Source organism: Parasteatoda tepidariorum, chromosome 4, assembly GCF_982258835.1.
Source record: "Parasteatoda tepidariorum strain Cologne lab strain chromosome 4, Ptep-v5.0, whole genome shotgun sequence".
Classification (NCBI taxonomy): Eukaryota; Metazoa; Arthropoda; class Arachnida; order Araneae; family Theridiidae; genus Parasteatoda; species Parasteatoda tepidariorum.
The window spans coordinates 63855604-63867232 of NC_141758.1; the positions used below are offsets into that span (position 1 = coordinate 63855604).

The 11629-nt window shown below is 31.5% G+C and overlaps 1 protein-coding gene across 1 annotated transcript; it reads right to left on the reverse strand.

The window, feature by feature from the left end:
- Positions 1-9984: 9984 nt before the first annotated feature.
- Positions 9985-11412, reverse strand: LOC107453175 (tigger transposable element-derived protein 2). Its single transcript, XM_016069881.4, has one exon. The coding sequence runs from the start codon at positions 11410-11412 to the stop codon at positions 9985-9987; it is 1428 nt and encodes a 475-aa protein (XP_015925367.3).
- Positions 11413-11629: the final 217 nt, after the last annotated feature.

The window sequence follows — 11629 nt, forward strand, 5'->3', positions numbered from 1 at the left end:
AATCATTTAATAACCATCGTTGAACAGTCCGGTTTATGACAATCAATGTTCAACTCCGGAGCCTTGTAATTTCGAACCCAATCTAGAAAGCAAGGAAACTCCTGAAGTAGTACCCCCAGAGGTATTTTATTTTATTTTATAACCATCGTTGAACTGTCGATCCAGTTTAGAGTTTACGGCTACTAATGTTCAACTACAGAGCCTTGTAATTTTGAGCCCAATCCAGAAGACAAGGGAACTTCTCGATTAAGTACTGAGATAAATTTTCCTTCGTGGAGGACTTTTTGATGGAACTAAGCCGCATTTGCATTACATGAATAGGAAAACAACGAAAACGTCCCACGGTTAGCCTGATGGTAAGGGGACTGAAACCCATAATCCATCTACCACTGACGATATTTTACGTCAGCACTGTGGTCGGTCCACGCCAGATGCGGATTTCGTATTGACGAGTCGTCGCTTGGATCAAGCCCGGGTCACCTCATTGGGAGCTGAGCGCTCTATCCCCTGAGCCATCAATTCTCTTCCCAGAAGGTATTAATATGTTATGGGAACTTGGTGGACTTTGTAACCCTGACAGATATAACGTACACCAATCGCCATTTAATCCACTGGGATACTTCTGCTGGCTGGATTCGAACTCCCGTTCTCATAAATACGAATCCAACACCCTACCAACCAGACTATTTTGGCCTTAAAACAACCATTAAGAAATAGTATCTGGAAATATTTATGTTGTTATTTTTATGTACCCTTTTAAATTTTAAAAGAAGTTAATGGGTTTAGAAATTGGCGGAGTATAAATAACATGCGTGTGCTTTGCTTTGCTAAACAAAGGCGGATAAGATTAAAAATTGCATTGTGTCTTATTACTGCTTCTAATAGAAGAAGAGGGGCTGTATATTTTTGACCATAGGTTTTCCTGGTCAAAATTTCTTCCACGCCTAGAGGAAATCTACCTGTTTGGAAACTGAATAAAATAGCAGAATGTTATGAATCCGCTTTCTTTTTAAAATCTTTTCTAAATCAATATCTTTCTCAGAAGGGACCGGAACGTTCTTAAAAAAATCAACATGACTGAAGAGTTTTCAGAAGGAGACACGTGTTCCCTTATCTGTACGCTCCATCATTAAAAATAGCTATTTCTAAATAGGTACGTAAATAATTACTTCATCAGAATTATTTAGACTGTATAAATGCAAGACTAAATAAAACAAGAGTAATTTAAGTATAAGAAAATAAATTCTTCTTCCTGAAGGAAATCAAATTTTAAAATTTGCCAACGTACCTCAAGCAGTGTCAACAATCGAACTTTGCGACCATTCGGGTAATCAGGCTTAGTAAGGTTAACGCGATTACTGTTAAAAATTGATAGGCGCAAGGTATCGTCAGAAAAGGTAATTTTAAAAATTTAGGCGAAGGCCGAAAGGTTAAAAAGTAAGGGTATTGTGATAGCATCATCACACGTTCTTCTTTTTTAAGTTTTAAAATTCTGTAATTTTGAGCAAAATTTTTCAGTTCACTCGCAAAAAGTAAAATTGACATTAAATGGTTCAAACTTTTGACTGCTCTCCTGGCTAAATTACTGGGACTCTTATTTCCGATATTGTGACTAGTTTGGGAGTCAGATATCCGAATCCGTCGAAAAAAAGGCATGTTTATTCAGAGAAAATATGTTTCGTCTGGTTTCGTAACTTGTAATATATAATTAATAATTAGCGTATTTGAGGTCATCTCCACAAGCCATTGAGTCCCAGCACGAGCAAATCCAGTCATTAGACCAAAATTTATTCAAGACTAGGAGGCTTCGCCCCCTGCTCGCTGGCGCTCGCCAACCCCCGGAACTGCTTTCGCAGTTCATTTCTGCGATGCTCGATTTGCTCACTCATTGGATAAGTTCTTAACGTCTAGCTTTTGTATATTTTTTTGAACACTGAAGTTCCGAAAACTTTTCACTGTAGAAAATTCTAAACCTGTGCATTTCAATATTAATTTGAAATTGCAAACAGTTCACATATTTTTCTTAATCACACTATTCTAAATTTCAATTGTTGAGAAAAGTGACTGTTGTAAGTTTTGTTTTAAAGTCTTTCCCACCGGAGGGCTAAAACCATGTGTTGTAAAACAATATGAAATAGTACTGAGCGCCGGATGTAAAGCATCGGCTTCGATGAAGATAATTTTGTGAGAATTTTTTCGATAATTCGGTGAGAATTCACCTGATTAGACATATGATGCTCACTACGTGCTCTTGCGAGCCGAATTCTATCAATTAAAAAATGAAAACTGTTGCCAACGCGAGAAAAGAAATATCATCGGTTTTATTGTTATTAGCGTTTATTGTTATTACGTATTAGCGTTTTATATAATATAGATATTTCGCTTATTTTTTTTAGTGCTGGACATCATTACATAGCAGCTCTGAGTTTACACTGTGAGGATAATCTAGAGGGCTTATGAGGCCAAGACTTCGGTCACATCTTCTTTTCTGTTTTTTATTCGCTGACTTTTTTCCCCGGTAGCTCAATTATTTATTTGCTTGCTTTTCATTTTACCCCTTTCCTTTTTTTCTAATTCGCACTTACAATTGGAAATTTAAAAAAAATAGCTAGAGTTAGCCATATTTGAAGGTTAAATACACACAACATTAGGACTACTTGTAGGCTACTATTGAATACATGTACGAAAACTAACAACGACATGCATATTTGTTGTTGCTGTCATATACAGTTGAGGCAAAGGGGATGCGTTTATTCTTGTTTTATAGTGGCGCCATCTATTACCAAAAATTTAACTTCTGCCACATAGACATGTCACAGCCTGTTTAGAGTGCGAACCCATTTATACACGGATTCATTCATCCACAGATCGTAAATTTGGCTTGAAGCAGAGAACGATCAATCTCCAACTCAGTACTTCTAAATGTATGATTTGTTATAGGAACATGGAGAATTATATGACTCGACAGATTTCACGTTTACCATTTACTGCACGTGGAATCTTCATCCAGTGGTGATAGAAATACTCGATTATTTTAGGGATTATTTTATACAGCTTCTATCCACTGCCCAAAAAAAAAAGAGGTTTGAATGCATTATTTATTTTTCAAAAACAAAATAAATAATGTATGCTGAAAATACAAAGGAAACGCTATTCTTTATATTTTTAATTATAATTAGAAAGAAATTTTTTTCAAATTTTCTGAAAACATTAGAAAAGAAGATCATGTATTTGCTCAAGATCAAGTATTTGCACAAATGCAACAAAAAATTCGTTTCCCAGTGTAATCAAGTCATTTTTGTCAACTATCTTTCGTAGCTTTATTAAAGACTAGCCGCCTAAGGCGGCCATCTGTCCGCCACGCTGAAGGTTTTCACAAATAAAGTTTTTTAAAACATGGCAGGAAATCTGAAGATTAGTGGACAATTAAAGTGTTCCTGTCCAGCAATTTTGTCTTCATATCCAGTTCTGCTGCAGATGTGTTATAGCTCTTGAGGATGTTTGAAATTATATAGCTGCAACGCTTAAGGAAAAAAAGAACTAAAATGCTAAATACATGAAATGAACACGAAAACGAATAAACTTTTTATGGTATCAATTTCTATTTCTATATAATTTTTTATGGTATCAAATTCTACTTCTATATCTGTTACGTCAAGCACTCAGGTATTATAATTTGATCTAGTTGTGCTTGTATGATTTTGATCTAGTTGCGCTTTCTACGTCATTTTGTTAACATCGTTTGGTTTGTTATTTCTAAGTTAACTTTCAAAAAATTGGCTGGCATCAACATTTTTATTCTTTAAGTTGTTTATTTTTTCTTTTGGAATTCGTTCCTTTTTAGCGAAATGTTTTTCAACCTAATCGAATTCTTTGCCCACTGTTCTCTGTATATATAAAGAAAATAAAGCAAATATTTTTAAAGTGTTGTGAAAAGAATTTTTAGTTGTACAAAGTACTACAATATCGCTATAAAAATTATCGTCTTCGCTTAAGAAAAAAAAAATAGAGCGTGGAAAGAAGAAGAAAAACTTATTATAACAATTATGAACAGCGACAAATATATCAAAGCGAAGCGTTCTATTTACGTATCGAATATGTTGCCACATTTTTAATACAAAAGTTAAACTTTTCTCCACTTTAATAAATGTAAACTAATGCGAACTTTACAATTAAATTATTAATTACTTCGTATATTATTGGTTTAAGTTGTCGAAAATTAATATTTCAATTGTGAGGTTCGCATTAGCATACATTTATAAGAGTGGGGAAAAGTATATGCATTTTTTAATAGTTTTTTGAATATGGCTCTTTGAAGACGAAAAAGCAGACGAAACGCATAGACTTACAAAATGACTGATAACTAAATAACTAATCAAAATTTTTGAAAAAGAAAAAAAATACTTCTTCATTATGTCAAAACACAATTATGGGCCGAGTTTCGTGCCCGGGCGAGGCTTCTGGGGCGATATATTGTGATTACAGACATACACACACACACACAGCCGCTTTTATTATTATGTATAGATAGATATTGCATGCTCTTTTTTTATTTAAATTTTAGTTTGTAGAACTAGAAAAAATATAATGCCAGCCTTAAACTGGCTTTAAAGGAGGAGATCTGGTTAAAAAAGGGTTTTTACATGACAGTAAAAACATTGGAAATATCTAAAACGAACTATCCTGCGTCAGAAACTTGTCAACCCTGATAAATTACGGAAGAAAATCTGAGATGACTCATTTCAAAAAATTATCACAAAAAATTATGAAATTTGTACGTACCTTCTTAACACCATATTTAACCTTCTGTGAAATACAGTGCAAAATTTAGTTTTAAATGAAAGATATTTTGTAAAGTGTTATATTTTATAAATATAATACTGTTTGAACACTCTAACTAACTTGAGAACCGAGCCGTCACTGAAAGGCAGCATTCAACACAAAAATTGAAAATAAAAATGTTGCTCTAAATGAATGCTTCAATAATAACAATAGTTATTATTCTAGTTATTATAATATTATAATAGTTATCATTACATTATAGTCACAATTATCCGAAATGAACTGGGGAAATTATCACTCTTTTGAATACGTATTATATGAAAAGTTAGTTTCACATAATTTTAAATAATGTAAGTTTAAGAGGGTGGTTCTTTTTTTCCGAGCAAAAGCCCTATTTCAGGGATTTATGGTATTTTTTTTTCTATAAGTGAGTTTTCATGTATTCGCATGATATTGTTGCTTTGATCGTTTTTGAAAGTGGACAAGCTTTGTTTCGAAATGAAATTGATCTTTATAAATACGATGATAGATATACAATCTCAACACATTCTTCAGAAGTGGGTCAATTATGTTAATGGCCCATATAATATATTTTCGCTTTTTTTTCTATATACAAAAGTTAACTATAAGCAGTACAATGGAAATAATAGAATAAGACAAAAAATTAAACTGAGCACAATATATTTCCTTATCATGAAGAAGATAGGATAAATTGTGTGAATGATTGCTTAATGGCTGAGTGTGCCGGTGCCAGGGCTGTGGAAATTATAATTTTAAATGAGTTTTTTTTTAATAAAATGAATAAAATTGACTTTATGTTCGAATATATATCAGACATAGATGCATTTTTACAATTTATAATATAATTTCTTGCATCAAGTGCAGTACAAACCACTAATAATAGGGCATAATGAAATGACTTTTTGTTGCAACAGTTAAAATAGAAAACTTATTTAGAAATATTGCGAATCTGTTAAAATAACTTCGTTAAATGTATAAATTTCCAAATATTTAAAAAAAATCAATGGAGTCTAAAACTGTTAAAAACCGTATGGGCGAAAGACTTTTTTTACTGTAAAATTTGAAGAAATTGATTTCGATTGATACTATCGTTGTTGAAATCATGTTGAATATGTTACTTACAATTTTTAACAATAATTTTTCTTTATTTTTCGAAAAATTAGCATGATTAGTAAATAGTTACCAGTTTTGCATCGAGTTTTTTTCAAGCTTCAGAATGTTTTTAATTTCTTAAAGTCTAATTTTGAGCTATAATTTTAAGCTTTCTTTTATTAAAAAATTGACAATAATTTAAAAACAAATGTTTAATTTAAAGAAAAACCTAAATTAAAGTACTAAATATATTATATTATTAAAATAATAATTTACATGGTAACGTAAGGAATGAAATTTTGAAAAATCTAAAAATATCGTTACATAGTTGCGTATTTCTGCGAAATACAAACGGTCATGTAATCAGAAATTTTATCTAATATTAAGACGTTTGAGACTAAAGATGAGGTGCTGAGAAATGATAATACGTTTGAAAATGTTGGCTACCTATTCGGCAACTCTATTTTCTTTGTAGTGATACGCATTATCTAAACACCATATTAGATAATCATCGTCGATTTTAAAATTTCATTGAAGAAAATATGACGATTTCTTTTATAAAATTTGCATCTTCATTTAAGTAGTTATTGCTTTCTATTTATAAAATATATATCGAAGAAATTTATTAATATAATGTTTCAAATCTATGCATACGTATGTATATTATTGAAATTGTATTAATTATCGATTGAATCAACTTAAGAATTTCTATGAAATCCGATGTATACCCGTAATTTATCGGAAACATACTTTTACAAAAATCGACATTCGTTGACTATAATGTTTTATTCAAAACTCTTTAAATTATGAATAAATTCTCAGGCGTCATCAGAAGAAGCATAGTATTTAAAACTCAAAAGAAAATGATTAGCAAACGGCTATATGAATGAGCTTTTACACAAGCTACGTTTGCATATGTCAAGTTGATCACATTAACGTAACTGATCATCCAAATTCAATACTTCTTTATTGTCACATAACTATTTTTTAAATATAATTATTTTTAGTTTTCTTCGTCTCTCACTAAATAAAAACGGTTGAATTTGAAGATTTCTATCCGTAGATTAACATGGAATAAAGAAAAAATTATGCCTCATAATTCAAAATTTTATCATCCACTATTTAATTAAATGATAAAAAATAATAAATAGTTATTAAAAATCATTGTTTGCACGAAATTATCTTTGGGTAAATGGTTTTCGTAAGTGATGCAAACTTTTTTTGAAATTGCTCGATAGGTTTTAAAGACATGACTAAAAACGCAAGAAAGGAAATTAACATCATGGGGAACAGTCTCTCGTCCGCTCTCCTGACTAAACTATTAATATTAAAATTTCCAGATTGTTACTACCCCCTATATTTTAAAGGTTAAGAATCAAAATATGTAAAAAAAAGAATATGTTTATTCAGTGAATATTCGTTTTCTTTGCCTGATTTCTCAACTTAATTAATAATTAGCACTAAATAATTATAATATTTGAGATGAACCCCAGGAGCCATTATGATTGACAACTAATGAGTGAAAATCCGATATTAGAACAAAAGTTATTGCGAGTATCTTTCTTTTGCGTACTGTACGCTTATTAACTCTATGGAAATTTTAAAAATATTGGGATTTCAGTGAAAAAGTAAGAGACTTTTGCATCATATATGACATTTTAAGATAAGTATGCATGTGATTTTCATCTAATGTATTCAAGGCTATACTAAAAAGGGAGAGGGACAATTGTTCCGAGGCCTTAAACTACTGAATGCCCAATCAAAATTTCTTACCAAAATATAGTGTTTATTAATGTTTTTTTAACAGAAAATGGCAGAGAATTTCTTCATATCCATATAAAAACTTCAATTTTGTTTAATAGGTCTTCAGAAAATCTAGGAAATATGTGCTTTTTATGTGCTTTGGAAAAAGACTTGCATCAAATTTTGTCCAGTTGCCCGTAAAATCTTTGTTCAGCCTTTGATATTGATACCTCCTTCATCTGCTGCAGTGCAGGTTACGTGGGCCCAGTATAGATACAAATCATCGGGGGTGGTACTTGACCGGGAAGTACCTGATCTTACACCGTGAGCAAAGGCCATCGAAACAAAACTGAATAGTACTACTATTGGACTAAATCCCTATCGTCCCATGTAATTAAAACCCTCTTCTATGTAAGTAAAATGAAAATGAATACTTTTCTTTAAGTAAATCACTGTCGCAATTGCATGGAAGTTTAGTACAAGAATGAAATTTTAAAGTCATCTTAAACCGTCTTCTTTAAGGAAAGACATTTTGATGCCTAGGTAGAAAAATTAAAATAAAAAAAAGTTTGAGTACTGTAATGCGATGGAATCAAAGTTAGACATTGTACTTTTGATTACTTATATTGAAGAAAAACAATTATTTTGCTCCCAAAATTATTTGACAAAATATAATTATTTTCAATTAGTCTTAAACGAATAAACCATTTTAAAAATTCTACCATAAAAGAATTACAAAATAATTTTTTTACAAATTACGTGTACAAATGTAAAAATATTACGTGCAAAAATATGTGTACAAATTACGAATTAACGATCCATAATTGATGAGCATAATATATTTCATTTTCCTGCTGTGTTACCTGAACTTTAAAAATGTCTCATAACTACTTATATGTTCACTCCAAAGAGTATCTATTCGCAAATTATTGCCAGGCCTAAAATCAGAGAACAAACGATTCATTATTCATGCCGCATAGCTTTTTGAAATGTATAAAAAATAAAATGTCAAAGAACGAAAGAGCCCGATAATTTTTTCGCACATAGCGCATAAATGCTTTCATAAATATTAGCCGAAAAAAAACTACAGTTTTTTACACGTTTTTTTTTTTTTTTTTTTTTTTTTTGTCTTTTTTTTTTTTTTTTTTTTTTTTTTTTTTTTTGGCTTTTTGGAATGCAGCTCCAAATAGCTACAAATACTTGGAAGATCTACAGAAAATTGAAGAGAAAACAGAGATATGTAAAGAAGAGAACTGTGGAAAAGCCTGTTTGTAAGTCAAAATGAATTTGTATCATCATAAAATCATGTGACATTACTGCAATCTTTAATCACAAAATAGTTAAGGAAATATTAAGGAGGCAATGAATATTTTTCTTAATATTTAACCAATATTCGTGAAAAAAATCACATTGGTCTAATTAAAATCTAGACCGGTTTTCAGGACTTAGAAAGCTCAATATCACCATAAAAAAATAAGATGTTAGCAGCGCAGTCCACCAGGCTTCAGAAAACCATTATCGCAATCCGACAAAGCTCATTTCTCTTCCAATATTGATTAAACCACTCCTTTCCTTGTTGCAACTTGTTTGTGTTTTTCCTCTGCCATAGTGCAGTACCACAATACGGAAGATGTTTATTCATAAAACCGAAATAATGATATTTTTGCCTTTTTCACATTTTAGAGCTATGTTCATAAAATTATCGTTTATACCAATAAATTAAATTTAAGTGAAATGTGACTTAACAATGGCTAATGTGAAATGCGACTCATGTGGAAAACTGATATGTCGTTATTTTTAATGTGAACAAAATAATTTTATTCACAATAAAAATAACGCATATATATATATATATATATATATATATATATATATATATATATATATATATATATATATATATATATATATATATATATATATATATATATATATATATATATATATATATATATATATATATATATATATATATATATATATATATATATATATATATATATATACAGTAGAGAACCGATTATCCGGAACGATCGGGACCATCGCTATTCCGGATAACTGATTTTTCCGGTTTTCTGATTCTTTACAAAACAACTTTTTTTTTATTGTTTATCAAACCTAACTTAAAAAATATATTTAGAAATAGTTTTAAAAAGATGAAAAAACGATAAAGTCTCGCATAATACATAGGTTTAATAAGATAAAAAGGGAAAAAGAATGAAATTTAAAATATATATACAGAAAATAAAAATATATACAGAAAATAAAAATATATACAGAAATTAAAAATATTATAAAATGAACAAATAGGTAAAATGAAAAAAAAGTATCAGCATTTTTTTTTTTTTAAAATTCATCCATTTTCTGTTGACGGAAACTTGGTTTTTGTTGCATAAACAACTGCTGAATCTTATAGATTGACATAATGTGGGATTCGTCCACAAACGGTTTTTGCTCCATCCCCTTAATAAGTTCTTTCGTCAACTCGATGCATCGTTCGTTCGAAATAAAGGCTCCTTGATTTTCATCTTCCTCATCGCTTTCTTCAACTTCGTCGTTGTCTGCGCCGGGATTTAAAACCATCTCAACTATCTCAGAGTCTGACAGTTCGTTGACAATGGGAACATCGTTGTCGATGTTAAAACATTCCTCAATTTCAGAATCTGTGAAAATATCCTTTTCGCTCCACTCCCCACTGTATTCTATAAGTTCTCTTTGAAGGGCTTTCTCATTAGAAAATTTGAAGCCTTCAAAAGGCGATTCTTCTTGATCGTCTTCGAAAAAGATCGATGTAGGAATCAGCTTGCGCCATGCATGCACTAAAGTATCGCGAGTTACTGAGCTCCAGGCTTTTGCCGCTAACCATATAGCTTCCTTTACATTGAAGGATTTCTGGAAATCTTGTATTGATTTCCCCTCATTAGAGGAATCAATCATTTTTTTCAGAAAATCTACTTTGTAGCGGCACTTGAGGCTTCTTAAAACACCTTGATCCAATGGCTGAATTATTGATGTGCAATTTGGGGGGAGGTACTCAATCTCAACATTATTTGCATTTAGCACAGATGCGGGGGGATGTGCTGTGCAGTTATCTAAAAATAAAATAATCTTGCAATCGTCAGGTAGCCCTACTGATTTGCAGTGTGCCCGAGATTTTTGAACAAATTCGCTTTTGAACCATTCAATGAATAGTTCCTGTGTCACCCATGCTTTTTTATTTGCTTTGTAACAAACTGGGAACACTTTAAACCCTTTCAGGCAACGAGGATTCTTGCTTTTGCCAATTACAGTAAGTCTTAACTTGCACGTACCCGCTGCATTGGCGCAAGCTAGCAGCGTCAATCTGTCTTTAGCAACTTTTAAACCGCTAGGGTTTGTTTCCCCTGCTAATGTGTACGTTGTAGGAGGAAGAAATTTATAATACAGGCCAGTCTCGTCAGCGTTAAAAATCTGATCCATCGTTATATTTCGAGTTTGAACAAGGTTCAAAACTGTTTCGACATAGTGTTCTGCCGCTTCAGTATCCGCATTTGCTCTTTCTCCACAAAGTTTTGTAAGCCGAAGACCATGGCGTTGCTTAAAACGGGCAAACCATCCAGTGGTATATTCGCAACTGTTCTCTAGGCCAAGATCCCGGTGGAAATTTTTAACCTGAGCCATTATAACTTGCCGACTTAATGGGAATTGCTCAGATCTTCTCTGCCTTATCCACTCGGTCAGTACTTTATCAACGTCTTTGTTTTGAGCTTTATGTAATGTTTTTCGCGAGTTCATTGCGTCCACTTGCTCGCAATTGGAAAAAAACTTCAGTAGATCTTTTTTTTGATTTTTGATATCATAAATCGTTGATAAACCGACGTTATAACACTCGCTTAGTAATTTTACTGACGAACCTTCGTCTAACTTTTTCAAGATCTCTACTTTATTTTTTATAGATAAACTGACGCGTTTTCTTTTTTTAGATGACGAGGCAGCAACTAGTTTAGACATT

Bases quoted from the DNA above. Each gene is read 5' to 3' on its own strand.
- LOC107453175 (XM_016069881.4), bottom strand. From the start codon at position 11,412: ATGAACTCGCGAAAAACATTACATAAAGCTCAAAACAAAGACGTTGAT.